This window comes from Asterias amurensis, chromosome 15 (assembly GCF_032118995.1).
Source record: "Asterias amurensis chromosome 15, ASM3211899v1".
NCBI classification, from domain to species: domain Eukaryota; kingdom Metazoa; phylum Echinodermata; class Asteroidea; order Forcipulatida; family Asteriidae; genus Asterias; species Asterias amurensis.
Window position 1 is genome coordinate 15004691 of NC_092662.1, and position 21746 is coordinate 15026436.

The 21746-nt window shown below is 39.5% G+C and overlaps 3 protein-coding genes across 4 annotated transcripts in view; 1 reads left to right on the forward strand and 2 right to left on the reverse strand.

Moving 5' to 3' along the window:
- LOC139948084 (heparan sulfate 2-O-sulfotransferase 1-like) overlaps nt 1-7326 on the reverse strand; it is an 86463-nt gene extending 79137 nt beyond the window's left edge. The window contains exons 1-2 of the mRNA XM_071946114.1: nt 6958-7326; nt 3519-3846 (exon numbers count right to left, since the gene is read on the reverse strand). Of these exons, the coding sequence (XP_071802215.1) occupies nt 3519-3657 (139 nt within the window). The 5' untranslated portion in view covers nt 3658-3846; nt 6958-7326. The remainder of the gene's footprint in view (nt 1-3518; nt 3847-6957) is intronic.
- A 354-nt stretch (nt 7327-7680) lies between these two features.
- Nucleotides 7681-11343, forward strand: LOC139947984 (selenoprotein F-like). Its single transcript, XM_071945924.1, has 5 exons — nt 7681-7809; nt 8539-8718; nt 9208-9271; nt 9765-9814; nt 10243-11343. Exons 1-5 carry the CDS (start codon nt 7762-7764, stop codon nt 10369-10371), a joined length of 471 nt encoding a protein of 156 aa, XP_071802025.1. The 5' UTR covers nt 7681-7761; the 3' UTR covers nt 10372-11343.
- Nucleotides 11344-11870: 527 nt separating this feature from the next.
- Nucleotides 11871-21746, reverse strand: part of LOC139947983 (influenza virus NS1A-binding protein-like) — a 46318-nt gene continuing 36442 nt past the window's right edge. For both annotated transcript variants that reach the window (XM_071945923.1, XM_071945922.1), the window contains 4 exons: nt 21223-21468; nt 20623-20748; nt 19724-19897; nt 11871-19146 (listed from right to left, as the gene is read on the reverse strand). In XM_071945923.1, the coding sequence (XP_071802024.1) occupies nt 18797-19146; nt 19724-19897; nt 20623-20748; nt 21223-21468 (896 nt within the window). In that variant the 3' untranslated portion in view covers nt 11871-18796. The remainder of the gene's footprint in view (nt 19147-19723; nt 19898-20622; nt 20749-21222; nt 21469-21746) is intronic.

Below are 21746 nucleotides of genomic sequence, written 5' to 3' on the forward strand. Positions count from 1 at the left end.
AGCTGAACCGCCCAACAACTTTTTATTAAGGAGCTAAGGATTGGGTTCCAGTTTAATGAAACCAAAAGTGCTGGGAAAAAATCTCTACGATCAAAGAGTTTTGAAAAGAACCTCACGTACATTTATTTGAACTTAATTTTACAAGCAAACATGGTAAGCTTGCTTGCCTTTTGCTAGCTACATGTGCTTCTAGAATTTAAGAGAAATTCAACATAATCTTTAGAACCACTGATCTGCATGTTATCCTGTTTGTACTTTAATGACATGCACTTTAAATTCAGAAAGGAAAGACCAGTACGCACTGCTCAGTCTGTGAAATCTTACACGAATATACAGAGCCTTTATTCCCTTGCTATACATGTATTATGAAAGCTGCTAAAACAATTTTAAGAGTGAGTACCTATTGTATAAAATGTACCATATAATCCCTGTAACAGAACTGAATTGCTAGTTGCAACTAGCTATACCTAATTTGAGAATGTTGGTGGGTCTATATCCATCAAAACAAAAGTCCAATGTTTACATCTATCCAGGAAAGAAGTTCACAGGGGCAAGACTTTCACTAGAATTAGAATCAGGAAGTAGTCCAAACCTAACCGCAGTTCTTCTGTACACTCAAAAAAAATGACAAGTGAAGACATACAGAACTAATGGATGACAGGGTGACAGGCTTCCTGATTCTGTTATAACAACACTGTATTCACAACCACCTTCCAGTACATTGTCAAATCGCAGTAAAACCAGGTGAACGTGTTCTGTATTCTGACAGATTGTCTACTCTGTATGCTGAGAAGTTGCCGAGCCATTGCAGTGCCTTCAACCAGCCTTGTGTTATTTCTGTATTATACTCTTAAATATGGATGTGATGGGTCTTGGTTCAATTTAAAGTGCGTTGAAGACACTGTGTGGAATCTGTACTGTGCACAATTTCTAACTCCGTTTTCTGAATAATTCTGCACATGGTCAGCCTTATATGCAATGCCATGTGACCCTTGTTTACAAAAGGGCACCCTTGTACATGCCATGGCATTTCCTGGCAGGCAAGATACTACGCTGGTCATATTAATGGGGAGTTTGACATTTTCTGCGTTTATTTCCACCTGAGTGTACACAAACTTGGTAACAGTTTTGTGATGTGCATACTTTCTTCATATTGAAAAGACAAACAATGTGATCTCCATGAAATAAGAGATTTAACGGGTTTTTTTCCCTTGACCTGTGAACACAATTTTGCCTGAAGGAAGGCTCTTTTGATATCACAGGTTTGGTAATTAGAATCACTCTCTTAACATGGCGCTTTAAGCCCAGAAATATGTGTATAAGCAGTGCCATGAAATTGGGCCCTGTGCAATTAATTCTACTGTGGACTTTACTGTGTAACTGAACCCAAGTCAATGTATGCAGATGCACCAACGTATGTCAACCTTACAAGAAGCGTGTGCTCATTTCACTACATGTTGACCAACAAACTAAAAAAGCGACTTTTCTCGAGTGTGTTTTGCCAAACTCGGATAATATTTAGGGAGGGGACAAGTTTCAAAAGAGTTAACATCATTAATGTTTAGATAGGTCATCCAACACCGAGAGACAATTATCTTTGATCCCGCCAATTCTCTTCTCGGAGAGACCAATTCGCGGGGTGTGAAGGCAATGCCATGATATTGCTTCCAGCATCGCCAACACTTCATAGTGCACCGTACAGCTCATGTTTGTCGTAGACCACCGAGCTTAAAATTAACACACACACGGGTGATAAAACCGTCAGCTGGGGAGAGGGGAGAGAAAGTGTGTGAGTAGAGCGTTCATGAGTCAGGGTTTTTCTTCCTTGTGGCGGCTCACAAGTGCGAAACCTAATTTAGCCGCACGCACGTCTTGGCTCATGTTTCCATTGTCCCTCGTGAGGTAAGACCCGGTTCCCCCAGGACGGTTGGGAGATCTTGGCAGCCACTCGAGACGCCTTTATGCGGGCTAAACGAGCATAATGCATCGTTCTATGTGCTCAACTGTTTACCCATCTCGCTGTCTTTGAAAGAGAGTCGCCAGAAAATGTTCTTCAAGATTGAATGTAATCCCGGGCAACCATTACTTTTTATTAAAAAGGTTTTCTCTTACAGACTTGGACTTGAGATTGAATTGAAAGAAACTTATTTGTGCCACCTGTAGTACAAAAACTTGGGAACGTGTAAATTGAGAAGCACGTCTCAAAAACACCTGGGTGTTTTTTTTTTCCCTTTTGAATTGACGTGTAACCAATCTGTGTAGTTTTGGACTGAACTGAATCATGACTGAACGACAAGGAAGTTCGATGTTTTTGCCTTAATTATCTTTGAAGTAAATCTTGAAGTAAAGAAAATAAATCTAACTTTGTTGGTCTTTCTTGTGAGTCAAGGTAACTGAAGAGTTTGTCAAGGTATACATTTCTGTAGAATTGAGACCCTTTAACAATGGAAGAATGAACCTCAAATTTATTTCCACAACAAGGGGCTAATAAACAGCCCAAATTATTTGAAAAAGAAAAGCTAAATTTTCAATTCTTAAAATTCTTTAAAGCCATTGGACCCTTTCAGTACAGAAAAAAAAAAAAAAGTTCACAGATTTACAAATAGTTTACAGGGTTTACAGAAGGTAATGGTGAAAGACTTCTCTTGAAATATTAGTCCATGAAATGCTTTACTTTTTGAGAAAACGGTAAAACAATATAAATTCTCGTTAACGAGAATTACGGATTTGTTATAAACACATGTCATGACACGGCGAAACGCGCGAAAACAGGAGTGGGTTTTCCCGTTATTTTCTCCCGACTCCGATGTCCGATTGAGCCTAAATTTTCACAGGTTTGTTATTTTATATGTAAGTTGTGATACACGAAGTGTTGGACTTGGACAATACTGTTTACCGAATATGTATAATGGCTTTAAAACAAAACCTATTTGTCAAAGGATTTTGGACTAATATGGTCTAATATTTGTCTTCATTCTTCGACTCAGTTCGGGAGAAATGTTTGGAACTGAGGAAAATACTTTGAGGCCTTTCAACTCATAATGCAGACATTTAGTTTTTCTCCGTTCAAATCAAATAAAACCAACCCAAACCAAACCAAGGCTAGAAGGAAAACTGGTTCCAGTCTCTTAAATCCGTACTCGAGACTTTCTAACTCTAAGCGTTAAAATTAAATACTATCTTCATACTGATAACAAGGGGAAGTGTCGTGGCCGAGCAGTTAAGAGCACCGACCTCGAGCTCTGCGGCATCTGATCAGCAGAGTGTGTGTTCGAATCCCTATCATGACACTTGTGTCCTCAAGCAAGACACCTAACTATTGCTTCGTCCTTCAGATGGGGCGTAAAGATGGTAGGCCCTGTGTGTTGTTATAAAACTATCAAAAAGCACATAAAACAAACCAGTACACACATATCGTAAAGAGGAGGGGTTCGCCCCAGTGTGTCTGGCAGTGCGAATTTCTTCAATCAATAAGGCTGTACACTAGAAAGGAAGAGAATAAGGAAATGTAAACTTACCAATTCTACGTAACGAGTAGTTTAACTGGTGGATCTGTCTCTCTAGAAATAGTACAGCCACTACCACGACGACCACCAACACCACTGAGAGTCTATTTTGTAACATGGCTCGGTGTGGAATCATAGAGAATTTTGCCATTTGGCGAAGTCAAAGACAGTCACTGCATGAACTTGCTAGGAGGTCCTCTCCTCCGTTAGTGAAGAGAGTATGTAGTGAGGAAGAAAATGTCTTCAGGCTGGTGCTTGTATATAAGGTGGACTTCAAGGTCTGTTTGTTTGTTATTGGTTGTGGTCAACAGAGAAGGTACAATATATGAACCATGACGATCTGTAGAAATAAAATAGAAAGAGAACTTGTCTAGGGATACAACTTACTGCAAATTGAAGTACAGAGCGTTGTGGTCGAGCTGTTTAGTGCACTTGAATCAAGTCCTGGGCTTTATTTCCTAGAGCTGCTTCTAAGGCACAAAAAGTAGCTGAGCACACAAAACTATGCTTACCAGAATACAAGGCTACCAGCCAAAGTACGTGTACCATCTGTAACTTGTACTAAATGCTTATTTTTGCTTAGCAGAAAGTTGTTTAAGCATAATTCTGTGCTTTAAAAGCAGCTCTATGAACTTGGGACTATGCAGCTTTAGAAGTCTTTGGGGTGTGGGTTCGAATCCAAGTCATAAAACTTGTGTCCTTGACCAAGACACTATAGACTAATCATACTTTCTCTTCACCCAGGGTTAAATGGGTACATTTGAGGGCAGAGATTGTTTTTTTGATTGATTTTAAGCTTCCCCAAGGTGCGCTTCATTACTTACATGTAGCAGTCCCGGCTGCGTACTCCTCAGGGAGCTGAGATGGTTTATGGCCTTGTAACCAAGGTAATAATGTTCATGCTGGGTCCATGGGACCAAGGGGATGGCTTATGGGCCCCATGTTTTTAATACAGGGCCAATGGGCTAAAAATAGGCCCATTATGTCAGGTGTCTATTTCTACCCCCTGCCATGGTCCAGTTATGATGAATTGGTCAATTCGGGTCTTTTGAGCATTATTCATCAGTCTTTTTATAAGAAGTCCTTTCAAAATTGATATTACGATCAGTCTTTATATCAGGAGTCTTTTATGCCTATAAAAAGAAGGTGAAGAACTTTTGTTGCATATTATATTGAATCAAGGTTTTAGCCAGGATTTGGGGGAAGGGTGGGACTGGTCAAATTTGCTGGAAATTTAAAAACTGGGTGTCCAAATTGACAGTAGTATACAGTACATAGTATGTAAATGACAGACACATTGTACATGGTGTCCAAATAAAGAACAGGGTGTCCAAAAGACACACAGCCACCCCTCTGGCTAACACTATGTATTCCATGTACATTGATAATAGTTTACATCTTTTGATAGATCCTTTTAAAACATGGTATGAAGCTGAAAATATCACAAGTATCATATTGCAGGCTGGTTTGTGTTTGTGATCACATAGTAAATGCGTTCTGACAGTGTACAGTCCAGTCAACCCTTCCATTGACTGATGATTCAATGTCATTCAAATGCTTTTGTTTGGTAAAAGCCTCACAAGTCATTGTCAGATAGTGAAAAAAGATACATCACTTAGCAACGGTAGCTGATGAATGGCATAGTAATGCTATGCACAGTTTACATTAAAAATGGGTAGCAAAGTGTGCAAAGTGATATCCTCAGCTACCTGTAAATGTATATTACAAATATATTTTGGCCTTGAATTTCAGCACTGAAGCAGAAAGATCACATTAATTTGACACAAAGTGCACTTCTGTTAGAAAGATCCAAATAATCCTTTGCAGAGGCGGGATGGGGGATGTGGGGGGGTGGAGTATGGGGGGGGGGGTGGGGGTTGCTGGCTGGGAGTAAAATGTGAGGGGACTACATGCAGGATTTCACTACTGCTAGTCTAGTGTGCCACCTGAACCAGTCACTGGATTTAATTTTATTTTTTAAATTGAATCATTTAATACAAAATTAATTAAATGGAATGACATTTAGAAAAAGTAAACAAGATGTAAAAGATAAAATATTAAAAAAATGAGAGGAATATATTTTGAATGGCAGTTCAAGTACTTGAGTACATATTTTGTAAAGGGAATGTATGGCGTTTAGTCATCACTCTCGAGTCTTAGTTGGTCTTGACTTGACCACTTCAATTTCAAAAGCTTCACATAAACTTGAATGTTTTGCAATAGAAGTGCCAGTTGCACAACAGAATGGCCTTTCCCTCTGGAAGATAAAAAATCCAGGTCTGAGCATGAATAATTTCTTGGACACGATGCCACTTGTACCCCCCCCCCCAAAAAAAAACAAAAAAAAAAACGTGCTGGGCCTTAAATCTTTTAATAGAAACAAACTAAAATGTGATCATTTTAACAAATGACCGTATAATACCAAAATAGCACCCTATGTGAGGTCAATGAAGACCTATCATTGGGCGAGAGTTGTGCGCGGCGCATAAGCGCAGGCATGTTTCCATTGTTTGACCTCGGCCATGGTCGCCACGAATGCAAAGCCGGTTCTATATTGTTTAGGCCTATCATCCTTTTAAGAAAGTGTATCAACAAGTCATTTGAAAGCTGCACTCAAAAGGAAGAAAAAAATGTTATTTGCCAATTCACAAAATGGTCCGATTCCCATGTGGCGATAAGGAAGTCGCAATTGACAATGTGGTGCGGAAACAGACAACATTATCACAAGAAAACATTTTTGTCCAAACAAAGTCACCCTAAGCACATGTTCAGTGCTGTTCCGGCTTAAAAACACTTAGGGGGGGGGGCTGCTTAAAATTACCCGGTGCAGACAACATTTCCACTGCCAATAACAATACCATATTCATGTTTGCTTAGACCCAGTGACTGGGGCGCTAGATTCCTTTTTCGAAATTGTCTTTATCGGTCATCTAGACACATGCTACTACAGCTACTACACTAGCATTGCTAGATGACCGATAATGTCAAAATGTCCAATCAAATTTCGAAAAAGGAATCTAGCGCCCCAGTCACTGGGTCTAAACTCTAATGTTTGCTAAAGTTTGCACCTTGTTTTAATCAAGATTCAAGTAAAACCCTTTTTTGGCAAAAACACTGGAAAAGTTTCCGTATCGTATGGCATATTTATATTGTGCTATCACTTTTTCATTGACATTGGATATGAAATAATGTAGTATAGTATCTAATTAAAAAAAATGAAATATAATTTTTTGTAAAAATTTGTGAAAAAGTGGTGGCGCCATACGGAAAGTTAACCAAAACACTTGAAAAACGCAAGTTGCATTTGGCCAACTGACAATGTCCAATGGCCAATGCAATGACTGAAAAACCTACACATGACAAATGCAATAGAGACCAAAATTCACCAAAAAAATATGATAAAATAAATACACAATTTTATAAAAATGTGTCAATGAAAATGACAACTCACCAAAGGTTACTTTGAAATGAACTCTCCGGTGTTTCTAACAAGAAGAAAAACAATTCAACAGAGCCGACGTGCCACACGTGAGCTAGCTCCAGTGTGCTATTCCTTCTGCCTGTATCCGGTCACTTTCCCGGGCCAGGAAATCTGCCAACGAAAATGCCACCGTGTGTCCGGTCCGGGGGAAAAGTTACTGCCACAATTTCACCATACCAAGGACGGCATTGCCCAAGCTGTTATCTCTGTTACGCCAGTGTTCGTTTAACAGCTGGTTTCTTCCTCTGTTGGTACAATGACAGATATAACTTCAATTTTCAGACGAATAACCAGTGAATTTAGTTGTTCTTACATCAACGACCGTTGTTGACAAGTGAAATTTGCTGTGTGGCGAAGTTGTCCGTGAAATTTAACATGCAGGAGATTTCTATAGACTTGGCACAAGGCGTTTTCTTTAACCATTCAAAGTACTAAGCATATCGCTTGCTCTGCAACATTGCTTCCTTCTGACCTCAAGGACAAGCTATTTAAAACAAAATCATAAAAATAAGCCACGGTAGTATGAAACTCGGTCAGGAATGGATATTTGCTCTATATTGTGGTAATTTGAGACAAATAACCTCCACCTATGACAACCTTAAGAAAAGCTGAATAAAGATTGGCTGGAAAAAGACTAGCAATAGTCTGGTAGCTGTTGTTTTCATAACAGTCTCTGTATGAGCCAACGATGAGCAGGGTTTCAGATTGACCTTTCCTTTTCCTTTTCTAAAAAAAATCACGGTCATCTGAAAGGGCGCCCTCAATATTTACAAGATGGCAGACCCTCTAGGGGTATTCGCATTATTTTTGTGTCTGATTCAGGTATGTGTTTTACTTCATTTTGGGTTATTTGTGGGTGTTACTAACGCGGGAACAATCGACCAGATTCCCTTTAGGGACTGTCAGTACGGTCTGGAATATCAGTCTTGTTTTTGATGGAGAAAATCTCAGTGAAAGTTAACGTGACGTGGATGAAGAAATTTCCTCTGAACCACAATATTTCCATAAATGATTAAGCCTCAAAGAGGGCGCTGTAACTGTACAGAGTCGGATATCTCGAAATTTAAAGATTCAAGAAGAACACACAAGTTTGGGCATAAACATGGGAAAAGACTTCTGATGATCTAGTCTGACGCTTACATATTCCTTATTGAATGGGTAGTTTAAAATTTGGTGTAGGCATATGCAGTTATTATTTATAGTTTCACTCTTTCACGCAGCACTTTCCTGAGTTTGTGAACAAAATCAACAGCCCACTTGGTGGGATTCGAACCCTCTATATCTGTACTTGCATTTTGACTCTCAAAATGACAGACTGACTGTGCCGACAGTAGCTGCGTGTGGTGTCAATTACTTAAGCCAGAAAATCTATTTCAATAACGATTTTTAAACCTGAAATTCTGAATTGACGCATGTATCATTCTGTCCTCCTCTGTGTATGTTCCGATTCATCCTGGAACCAGCTTTGTTCTTAAAATTCTTTAGTGATATAGCTTGCAGTTAAGTCTCAACATTTTTTTATCAGTCTATATTTTATCCTTCATGTTGCAGGTGGTCCGGTCAACAGGCCAGTTTGAGACCCTACCCGTCAGACAAGACTGTTCCGCAAGAGGTTTATCATCAAGTCTTCTATGTAGCTCGTGCAGTGATCTTCCAAGCCATGGCCTGGACGTGTTAATGGGGGATTGTCAAGCGTGCTGTCAACAAGATAATGATGAAGTAGTACAAAAGGTTAGTAAATGTGGTTTCTTCTAGCCGCGGTGATAGACCAGCAGCCGATTTCATGAAAAACGCTAGGATTAATCCATCTCAGATAGGAAGAGTAAAACTAGTCCTATTTTTAGGATGGGTTCAATGCATCCTTACGTCTATGGATACAGAACTAAGTCCTAAAATTAATCCTAAGTTAGGAACAGTTTGGTGAAATCGACGGAAGGGCCCAATTTCATAGAGCTGCTTTTGAAAAGCAGAAAGTGATGCTTAACAATTTTCTACTGAGCAGAAATTAGCAGGATACCACACCAGTCACAAATTGACTGGTAAGCACAGTTTTGTTGTGCTTAGCTACTTTTTGTGCAATTGTTATGCAATATGTTCTGCTTGAGCAGCTCTGTGAAATTGGTCCCTTCTGTGACTTCTGCAAATATTTCTCGCCATTGTTTAGCATAAATTTCATTATAAATTTCTTTATAATTTCAAGTGTTTGTACGTTACCCACAGCTTTACCCCAAGGCATTGCTAGAGGTGTGTAGCTGAAAATTGGGACGGTTTCCACAGATCCAAGGTAAGTTATCGCTTCCACTCGTCGGTTTCCATTTTATTTCATTTATCAATGCTGATTGTGAAGCCAAGCACTCTCCGAGTAACAAACTTAATCTTTGTACTAGCCAAGAACCAAATGGAGAGAAGACAAAGAAGTTTCAGTTTTAGTTGTGGGAGAAAAACCCCAGAGATGTAACCCAGGGATGACAAATGCAATCATGTAGGGGCTGAAAACGCAATCAACTTTGTGCTTTGGCGGAGTTCAAACCGGAGTCCAAGAACCATCTCTGCTCTCACAGGTACCCATTTATACCCCTTGTCAAAGAGATGCAAACAAAGTAAAGATCTTGCTCAAGGAGACTAGTGTCATGACCGGGATTCGAACCCACGACCTGATGACTTAGCAACCAGAACTGGAGTTCGATCCACTTAACCACTCAGCTACAACCCTGAGTTACTACCACTTGTGTGCGTTCATTTACCACTGAACTTGTCTTTTGGGTTTTCCTTTTCAGCATTCATCAAGAGTGAGCGCCCAAAGCAGTTTCCAAATCTTGAAATCAAGGTAAACAAAATCTTCAAACTGATGTTGTTAATAACAAAATTATAATACATAAAAGCAAGACAAGTTCTCAAATGAACAAAATCAACCTAGCAAGTAGATCAATACAAACATGGTTTTACCGCAAACCAAATATACATTGACAGGCCTGTGTGCTTCTTTTTTGAAAGGGCAAGGGCAGAGAAGCATTTTCTCCTTGGTAAAGTAAGGCACCCTATGAGGAAATTGTAAATTTCTACTGGAATATTTCAAGTGCACCAAGGCAATGACGAGGGGGCATGAAGGCAATCGCCTTTGTTGCCTCTGAGAAGTATCAGACCAGCATTGATGCCTCACTATAAAATACCTCAAACCATAAGTATCAAAATTGATTTGCAACCAGAAAATGTCGGTGTGATAACTTGTCTTTAAAATTTTTCATTTTCTCACAGTACAAGCGTGGGGCCGACCCAGCCCTGAAGTTCCTGAACAACCAAGGACAGGTACAAGAGACGCTTAGCATCGAGAAATGGAACACGGATACTGTGGAAGAGTTTCTTCAAGAACGCCTCATTATGTAGAGAGACACAAAAACAACAACTAGTTTATGTTTTAGCACACATTTATGAAAGCTCTGTACTAAACCTTATGGTGTGCTTAGCCTGATGTGAGGTGTGTTATGACTGTGGGTGCGTTCAATCAGCTTCCCTGGGTCGACCCTGGTCTGCCCCCGGTACGCTCGAACAGCTTTTACGTCATTCCAGGGGCTCACTCGGGTCGGCCCCAAGTGCCCTGCTTGTGAATTGGGTCACTTGGGGGCTGGTCCCGCTCAGGTGCATGACGTCACCACAAGAGGGTGAGTGATCGTCCGATTAGCTCTTGTCAGGGGCTAACCCGAGTGAGCACCGCAGGGTCGACACAGGGAAGCTAATCGAACACACCCTGTATTTAAGGTTTGGGGTTTGAACAAAGAAAAATTGACTGGAGCGAGATTTGATCTAATGACCGCCGGTTTAACGTGCCGGTTATCTACCAACTAAGCTGTGAAGCTCTATGTTGGTGGTGTACCTATTTTATGAATGTCTTTGTTTGGGTTAGCTCATGTTCCCTGGTTGTATCATAAACCTGGGTACCGACACCTGGCTACCTATTGTACGACTTCCGAGTGACTGGCTCCCCCCCCCGACTGAAGGTATTGACACAAAGGGGAGATCAATCAGTTGGTAGAGTGCCAGGTCTTTGGTTCAAATCTTGCTGTAGTAAATTTTTCCTTCTTGCAAATCCCAAATTATTTAAAAATATACAACTTTGCTTTTAAGGAAAATGGGATTGAAGTTACTTATAGGTATATCTTGTCAAAATTGTTATATCATTTCAGTTTTTCCAAATGGTTTAGAAACTTAATTTTCCAAGTGGATATCTTTTAAAGCATTTATAAAAAAAAAGCTTTTCATTTTGCAAGTAACTTACTTTATTAAAAGTTATATTCGTTTAAAATCTCTTTGTTCACGCACTTCCATGTGAGAGAGAAATAAAGACGCACAGATTCCAAAGTTGTTTTTTGAATCGTTTATTTTCATTTCTTTTCAGTAAATCTAAAGTTAACACAACCCTTTGCCCACCTTCATCTGCCCTACCCTTCATCTGCCCTACCCTTCATCAGCTGCATTTCAAAACACTTCCAAAATATAACAAAAAAGTTCACGAAAAAATGCCCTCCAAAACAATATACAAACACATTTAAATATAACAAAGTTCGGGAAATAGCTCATTACAAGCAACGTTCACTAAAGCAAATAAAAATGACATGGACTCATGTATACCATTGCTGATAGCAAGGCCTAATTTCTTGGTCTGCTTACCGTAAGCAAAAATTGTAAGCGCAAAAAATGCTAGGAACGGCAACAATTTTCAAGAAAAATCTTTGAAATACAATTTAACATCCTATAAGTTCGGTAACAACAGAAGAAGGATGAATTTATTTAGCACGGCAAATAAACTACGCTTAAAAAACATTTTTTATATATTTTTTTTTTCTTTGACAATTTGACAAAACACTTGTCTTGACCCAAGGCTGATACTAGGCTATTTTTGTTGGAAATATGACAAACAAGTGCAGTTTTATATAAGCGCTGATGTCAAAAGATCAAAACCAAGACTAAGCAGAATAGTCTTAGTTCAAAGCTATTATACAAAGGCATTTTCTTTAATGGCCAAAAATGCGAATGAAAAATGACTTGAATCAAGACTAAGCACAACAGTACTTCAAATGTCAAAACCACTGCAATTTGAAATTATACATTTTACAATACACTGCAACTGCAAAAAGAATTCATGTAAACATATCTGTAATTCCTGCGGTGGATTTCACAAAGAGTTAAGACTGGTCTTATCTCAAGTTAGGACAAGTTTACGCGTCCTTACTTAAAACTAGCCTTAAGTTTTTAATATCTCCTAGGACAAGTCCGAAGTTCTTTGTCAAATCGACCCCTGAATTTTTTTAAGAAACAAAACAAGTAAACACACGTTTGTTTTTACTGTCGAACGGTACAAACTAAATCTTTAAGATAAACAGTTTGGGTTACTATTTGTTTGCCCAGTTTTGGGCAAGGAATGACGACAAATCGAAAACATTTGATTGAGAATGACTGCAAAAAAAACAAGTCTCTATTTCAGCAGGTTTTCCTTATTCAGCCCAGACTTTAAAACCAATCATACATAAATAATTAATTAGCATCAACATCAGACTATCTTGCATCTTCCATCTTAACTCCTTTATCTTTCAGAGTATGTACTATAAACCCATTGCAATGGCCAGAATCGCTGACGCCAAACAATGAAAATGCACACAGGTGTACGCACCATGCACACAGGTGTACGCATCGCGCACAACTCTCAGCCAATGATATTTCTCCATTGACCTCAGTGAGGGCGCTGTTTTTGGCATGTAACCAGAGCTGTGTATTGAGAGAGTTGCGACCAGTTTACTTAGGTCACGTGGTTGCTGGACGCCATGTTGTCTCCAAATGCAGCACAACCCAATGGGCAAACTAGTCTGGCACACCGTGTTCGCCCATGCGTTTCTTGGGGAACAAAATGGCTTTTAATCGCAAGCTGTCGTAACTCTCCCAATATATGACTCAGGATGTAACCAGTGCCACATTTTGAGAGAGTTGCAGCAGCTTGTAATGGGAGACTTTTGGGACTCTTGGTGGCAGCAGACTTACCAGGTAAAATTCATTGTTCTCGGGAATGTGCGCATGCTCAGAACTACGTAAACAATGGAAATTTACCTGCTGCCACCTAGCGTTCCAAAGTCTCCAATTAGAAGCCATTTTTGGTCCAAAAAGAACCTCTATGTGTGGCCACTCAGGGGGCCAGTCAGTCTAGACTGCACTTTGAGTTGTGCTGCATTTGGGTCCAAAATGGCATCCAGTAACCACGCGACCAGAGAAAACAGGCCCCTTTATGTCTCAACTCTCTAAACAAACAGCTCTTTTTGTGACGTCATAAAGCCTACTTCCTGCGAATGCGAAGCGAATGTTGACGTCACAAATTCACAACGAATAATTCGCAGCAGTTCAACTTTGCTCAACTCACTTGCGAATATCGCTGCGAAAGGAGGGTTATGTCATCAAATTTACGTCAAACTCGCTTCGCATTCGCATTCGCAGAAAGTATGAACCCGGCTTACTGCAAGGGGTCTATTCTCACTTCAGGTCTGGCTTTGTCTTCATAAGCCCCTCTGGCTCTGTCATCATAAGCCACTCTAAAGCCATTGGCTGATTGCCTTTTGCCTTACAATGGCTAATGGAGTTATGCCAGCATCATAGCCAGAGCCAATAGATGGATTACCTATCACGTCATTGACCACCATCTTTGATGTAAAACAATGGAAAAGTGCACGCATGTACGCGCTGTGCATGACTCTCAGCCAATGATAGCCTTACACGCTTGCACAGTTCATCAAAGATGGCGGCCATTGTAAGGGGCCTATAATAAGCAACAATTATTCGTAACAGACTGGCCCATTAATTGTTTCACATAAATAATACTGATATTACACAGCTAGTAGTACAGTTACCATCCAGCTATAATTGAGATCTACATGTAACAAGACCGATAATACAATCTTTTTGGTTATTTTTACTTTTTAATAACAAAAATTAGAACTTATACTGGTTGCTAATGTATAAAACATTAAAAATGGAGATTGATATGCGGGGAAAACAGACTGCATAATAATGTGATAAAATTGGATAAGTTTTAGAGGATGATAAACAGCAATTAAACATTCCGACTTTGAGGGTTTGCATGGCCATCGTACTATAGACCGTATCGAAAAGAAGAAAAAAACCTGTGTTGTTATGAAAGTGGCCATATTGTAAGGCAGGCAGTATTGTAGGGCAGGCCGCATACATCAATGAAGCATTCAGCGTTCCTGGTTTGATTTTCACGGCACACGCACGCACACGTACTTGCACACGCTCATAGTCGCCATGTTGTGGGCAGGTATTTGAATGGTGACGTCATATTCAATACGGTCTATAGAGTTGGCCCAACATTGATACAAGCAAATACATGTTTAGCTTTTCATTCTGCAGACATTACTAGTACTACATGTATATCAGTCATCTGCAGTCTAGGGTTCATTCTATGATCTATAGATTTTCATTCTGCAGACACTACTAGAACTATATCGGCCTTCTGCCGTTTACAGGTTTCATTCTGCGCTCTATAGCTTTTCATTCTGCAGACGTTACTAGTACTACATGTGTATCAGTCATCTGCAGTCAACAGGCTTCATTCTATGATCTATAGCTTTTCATTCTGCAGACACTACTAGAACTATATCGGCCTTCTGCCTTTACAGGTTTCATTCTGCGCTCTATAGCTTTTCATTCTGCAGACATTACTAGTACTACATGTATATCAGTCATCTGCAGTCAACAGGATTCATTCTATGATCTATAGCTTTTCATTCTGCAGACACTACTAGTACTGTATCGGCCTTCTGCAGTCTACAGGTTTCATTCTGCAATCAGTAGCGCACCCTCAACTCTAGCCAGTATGCTATAGTATAACCCAAACAGCACACACACAAAAGCTTGTCAACGCCTGCAACTGTGGACCCCCTATTTTGACCCTCTTTTGCAACAGCTCCCATTGGTTTTGTTCCAAGTTTTCCAACTGTTGACCTTTCTCGAACCATGGACCCTATTGTCCTCTTTTGATATATATAGGTCCAGGCGGAAATGATTGTGCTTTTCATTAATATTTTGTTTACTTCTTTACAATATGATATTCACATCTTTCTAGATTCTGTAAAACAATTGTCTTGTTTTGAAACAAAAGACAACGCGTAAAATGTATACTGAACTCTTTTTATTCCGTTATACATTAACACACTGCAAAGCTGTACACCATTATGTGCACGCAAACAACCCAAATTTAACATTCCAGAACATCCTCGCAATAAACAGGCATGATATTTTTCCTACTTTCGTCCAGTGCTTTGCCTGAAAAAGTTTTTTTCCACAGAACTTGGGAAAGTACCGAGCTCAAAGCAAATCAGTGTAAGGGTAAAAAGCAAACAATGTTCTTTATCTCTGGTGCAAAAATTAACATCTTCTATTTTTATTTCATTTCTGACTTGTTGGCCTTTGGAAAAGTTCAGAAAATTGTGATTAAAAAGCCTGAAAAGTTTATTAAAGCCATAGAGTTATATATAAGAACTAGAGGGCGCACTGACCTATATGTGCGCCTGGCATGCGGCCATTTTCTAAGTTGACAAAACAGCATCGCACAGCGTGTGTTTGTGCGGCCATTTTGTAAGTTGACGAAACAGCATCGCATAGCGTTCAATAAACACAAACTCCAACGTGTACTTCCTATTCAACGTGCAAACAGAAAGACGCACGTGTCTCCTTGCGGTCCCGTCGTGCTTGTGCAAGAAGCATCACCAGTGCGCCCTCTAGATCTTATATACAACTCTATGATTAAAGCCTACAAGATTAGGTAAGCCATCTTTTGTATAGCTCCATGGTCGGCCTGTCTACTCGATAAAATGCTCCTACTTTTTTTCCAAGAACCAAGTATCAGGCCTGAAAAGGGTTTATCTTTTGTTTCAATACAAGTCAATTAAACTTGATACAACGTTCACTAATAATAGTTCACAAAATTTGTTTTTAGCAAAATAAATCTATTGGGAAAACTGTCAATTTGGGGGAACATGACTTCTTTCTAAATACAAGTGACTTGGGGTTTTTACGACATCAGTTTACAGTTAGTAACAGTTTCCACCAGCAAATATGACAAATGGAAATCTACCACAAAATTTCACCAGAAAGAGACTTACAGAAAAGGAGATTTGTCTGGAAAAAAAGTAATTTTTTTAAAGTTTCTCTGTAGCTGTACATGTAATTTTTTTCTTCATAAAGTCATTCAAAATATATAAATATTTACAATTTTAACTTTTTTTTAAATATTTTCAGTCAACCATGTGAAATGTTTCACTGTTTGAAGGTTTTTCCCTTCCTTAATGGGGATTCCTTACAAATAATATGACAAAAATAAATCAACAGCAATCATAAATTTCTGTTTTCAATTTAAATTCTTTTTCTGGACAAGGTGATTGTATGTTGTCTTATTTTTAGTTGAAATAGTTCACTTTCAACAACAATTCTTAAAGTTAGAGCAATGTTTAGGGCCAGTATTGGCAACAATACTTAAAAATAATAACACAAATAATAATAATAACAAATAATAAGTCTGGAAGGATATTTTAAATTTCTTTTTTCAATCCTAGACCAATTTGTGAAAATAATTGAAGTTGGTCGGGTCCATGGAAAAAAAAGACACTCACGACACAATTTATTTACATGGCCTCACGTCTAAATAGATTTTTTCTTTGCCCCGCCACCCAAGCCTTCTCTTACCCTGCCCCAGCCAACACCCAAACTTTCACTTGCCTCGCCCTGGCCGCCACCCAAGCCTTTTCTTGACCCGCCCCATCTAAGGAAGCACACAAAACAATTTTTCTTTTCCACTCACTGTACATGTGTATATACAGTGTCCCCAAAAACATAGACACTCTGGCATGTATTAACAAAGCACTATCATCATGATCAAAGCTGTGTAGCTGTTTATGGAATTATGAACTCTCAACCAGTACTGCATGGGCACGCCTTGCCCTAACATCAGGGACCAATTTCATAGAGCTGCTACGCACAAAAATTTGCTTAGCATGAAATTTCTTTCTTGATAAAAACAGCATACCAACCACATTTCTATTTGTTGTATATTGCTTGTTACTGATATTCAGCTGTTGTTTGCTTATATCCTGAAAATCACATGGCATGTTTGTTAGTAATCCTGGTTGTATCAAGGAAGAAATTTCATGCTAAGCAAATTTTTGTGCTTAGCAGCTCTATGAAATTGGGCCCAGTACTGCATGGGCTTGCCAAGCCTGAACATCTGACGACACACTTTGAGGCTTGTGACACTTTGAAGCTCGTGAACAAAGGGCCTGTGTCTTTATCTTTGAGGAATGGTATCCTTGAGGGTAAAGACAGGGGACCAGTCTAAAGCATGTGTTGAGTAAATGGGCAAGAGCTTTTTAATTCATGTACAGCCACAGGCCTGCTTTAATCATGAAGACACAACCACTTTAAGTTTGTTTAATAACATAGAATAACAAATAAATAAATTTACAAAAAAAATATGGAAAACATAGCAATGCCTCCAAGCCCACAGTGGGAAAATGAAGGAGGTTTATTTATTGAGTTAAGGATAGCTAAAACAAATTTATAATTACTTTCAAAGACAACTGGTTTTTATGTTATTTTTTATGTTGGGTAACCAACAGTTTATAGGCTGTTAACAATGCCGATACTTGTAAAAAATTGCCAAAAATATTGTTTAGACTGTTGCTTCAAAATGCCAACAATTTGAATGCAGGTTCGCTGCTTTTTTTGGAAAGTGCAACTTTCTCTTATACCAAAAACTAAATTTCATTCAGATTTTTTTTTTTCATCAATAGCTTTTTATGGTAACAGTTCATTAACCAATGTTTAAATTTCTTCAAGGTACTTTAACATTATTTCGAATCATTATTTTTTTAGTAACATGATAATTAACCAACTTTTTGAAAAATATACCTTTTTATTTTCTTCAATTTTAATATCCAACGGGAAACGCTAATTACCATTGAACATTCCTAAACATTTTTCATTAAATAGAAACACAAAATTCACTGGCAAAATATGTCCTTGGTATGTTTTTGAAAGCTTTTCAAGTGCACTTATACATGCAAATAAAATTAAAGTTTAAACTACATCAGTGATTTACACAATGACTCTAAACACACGCACAAATTTGGAGTACTGAGTGCCCAAAATATTACAGCTTCCGATAGTGCACATTGCCTTTCGATGTCCAGGCAAGTCTCACAAGGCAATAGTAATCAAAATCAATACGCCATTAGTAACATTTCTTCACTCTTCAGAAAACCCACATATGGTAATTTTTTGTGGGGCCGATACTTTGGTAATCATGTTTATCAAATTGCAAAACTTAGTCACACAACGACGCTAAAGCTTTTTTTCGCATAAGAACGTCTCTGACAAATTACGATATACCATCGCGATACACACGTGGATTCCATGGTAGCAAGGTCGGGAGACAACTAGTACACAATGCTTCATAAAAAATCCTCCGTTATTACATTGACTTTTAATATTCATACGTGCAAGGAAAGAAAACACAGATTTTTTTTACAATTAAATATTTAGTGCTTACCAAACATTTATTTTGAATGTGCTGTTATGTGCTGTTAACACCGTAGAAGCACCATAAGGGAGTAAACGCTTTGCCCACAAATAAAAACCTGCGAGCATAATATCTACAAAACGCTTTCATCTCTTAAGTGTTATTTTGAGGAAACGAATGTGCCATGGAAACTGAAAATTACAACAACTTAGCTTTGTTGAAATACGATATGTGGAACTACTCCGAAAAGACTTTGTCCGAAGTTCCGTTCTCTGCATTCACTTCATTTTCCGTTGTCACCTCTTTCCCAAACGTCGGCGAATCTTGATTGCGATCTCTCAGCATGTGCACCGCAAACGTGTTCCACTGGGTTGCGTCGGCGCTGAAACATTCCATTGTGTTTAAGAACAGCTTGCCGTTGAAACCTCCAACGACGTACAGACGACCCTCGATGACTGTGGCTCCGGCGTTCACACGAGCCACGGACATGCACGGTACGTTGGTCCATTCCTCGGTGTCTGGGTCGAAGCATTCGACCGTGTTTAGTGAAGACTGGCCGTCGCTTCCACCCATGGCGAAAATCTTACCTAGAGTTCAGAGAAAGGGAGTTTGTGGGTTATTTACAGAGTCTGTAGAGGTGACAATTGACCTCTGTGACAACAATTTGTTGAAGTGTTTCAGATGCCTTTATCTAAATAGACTTCTTTATTCTGGTTTTGGAGAGTAAGAATCCCAGAAAAGCAAACTTAAAGGCAGTGTACACTATTGGTTATTACTCAAAATAATTATTAGCATAAAACCTTTCTTGGTGACGAGTAATGGGGAGAGGTTGGTGGTATAAAACATTGTGAGAAACGGCTCTCTCTGAAGTGACATAGTTTTTCGAGAAAGAAGTAATTTTCCACGAATTTGATTTTGAGACCTCAAGTTTAGAATTTGAGGTCTCGAAATCAAGAATCAGAAAGCACACAACTTCGTGACACAAGGGTTTTTTTCTTTTATTATTATCTCGCAACTTTGACGACCGATTGAGCTGAAATTTTCACAGGTTTGTTATTTTATGCATATGTTGAGATACACCAACTGTGAAGACTAGTCTTTGACAATTACCAATAGTGTCCACTGTCTTTAAGCTGTGGGTCAACTTCAGAAATCTGTACTTACCATTGTAGCTGCACACAGCAGCCCCTCGTCTGCAGCAGTTCATCGGAGCAGTGAAATTCCACACGTCATTCTTTGGATCGTAAACCTCCACTGTGTTATGGCAGTTCCAGTTATTGGATCCACCTACAGCGTAGATCTTACCATTCAACGAACACACACCGACTTGCGTTCTCCCTGGATGACAATCATGGAGAGAGAAAGAATATTAGAACCTTCGGATGGGACGTAAAGCAGTTGGTCCCATGTGTTGAGTTACGCGACTATATACGCGACCCAGCATGCGTGCAGGCGGCCATTTTCTAAGTTGACAAAACAGGCATCGCACAGCGTGTGTTTGTGCGACCATTTTGTAAGTTGACAAAACAGCATCGCGTAGCGTTCAATAAACACAAACTGTACGTGTACTTCATATTCAACGCGTGTACAGAGTGGCGCGCACGTGTCTCCTTGCGGTCCCGTCGCATTTGTGCAAGAAGCATCACCAGTACGCCCTCTAGTTCTTATATATAACTCTATGGGTAAAACCCATATAGTACTCTCTATCCCCAATGCAAATTTAACATCTATTGTGACTTGAACGCGTTGAAGGATGTTGTGTCCCTGATGTGATTCGGAAGTTTATTCCAGAGTTTGGGTCCATATACTGAGAAGGCTCTATCAGAAAAAAACTACATGGCTTGTTCTCGACACAACAAAGTATGGTGAACAGGAGCTATTTGATCAAAGTTGTATTTTTAGGAACAATGGCAGCAACTAAGATATAGACATCAATGACATGAAATGGACAACAATGACAGCAACTCCCTGCAATTACACCTTGTGTGTCAAATAGTCTGGTGGACACTTTGACAGTGATAGATTGTGACTGGGACTAAGGGGAAAGGTCAATTCCTGCTTACTGTGATGCATCTTGCTGATAATTGTCCATTCATTTGTTTCTGGGTCGTAGACGTCACATGTTCTGAGTCCAACGTTGCCACTGGATCCACCAATGACATACAGTCGGCCATCCAACACTGTAGCACCTGCAAAGATAATAGATCATAATAATACATAACTTGCATCAACTGTAACTAAGCAGAGTGGCACAATCCCTACCACAATACCTTTTCTTGTACCCACAACATTCCTCTACTCCAGGCACGATATTTGGTAATTGGGAAAAAAATAAGAGTTTTTTTTGTGAACACAAGGTTTGAGCTACATGTTCACATGGTGTATGGTTTATTAGACTTTTAAGGCTATTTTAATCAGAGTTTTTTAGTTTTTCTAAAAGCAATGAGACTGAATGGGACTGGACACTAATCCCTTCCCACCCTTCCACCCCACTTACCCCAACCTGACCCTATATCTACTCACCTGAGCTAGGTCTTTCCTGCGGCATATCCGCAACCCAGGCCCAATCGTTCTTCTTGGGGTCCCTGTCCACCTATGTTCCTCACTAATCCCTTCCCACCCTTCCACCCCACTTACCCCAACCTGACTCTATATCTACTCACCTGAGCTAGGTCTCTCCTGCGGCATATCGGCAACCCAGGCCCAATCGTTCTTCTTGGGGTCATACACCTCGCAAGTCCTCAGATCCATGTGTCCATCGGAGCCTCCCGCTGCGTACAGCTTACCGTTGATGACCCCAAACTCAAACCTAGCCCTGGGCGTCGTCATGGGGGCCATCTTGTCCAGTGTGTTGGTGACAGGGTTATAAACCTCTACTGTCTGGTGGCACTCGTCTCTGTTGAATCCACCTGTTCATGTACGGCAAACAAGGAGTGGTTAGACTGCAGGACTTGCAATAACAAGGTTGTGGGTTCGATTCCCCCAAAGTAACCACTGATTTCACAGCAACTAGAAAAAGTATTGTCCTCTAGTTACTGACTCAAAACTTCTTGATTTGTGCAACTCATCTGAACAAACTAGGACAAAGTGTTGCTATGATTAACTTAACGGAAACACAAACCTTTTTTTTAATTATAAATGCACATTAACACAACCTTTAAGGTGACAGTTTATAAACTCAAAAGGT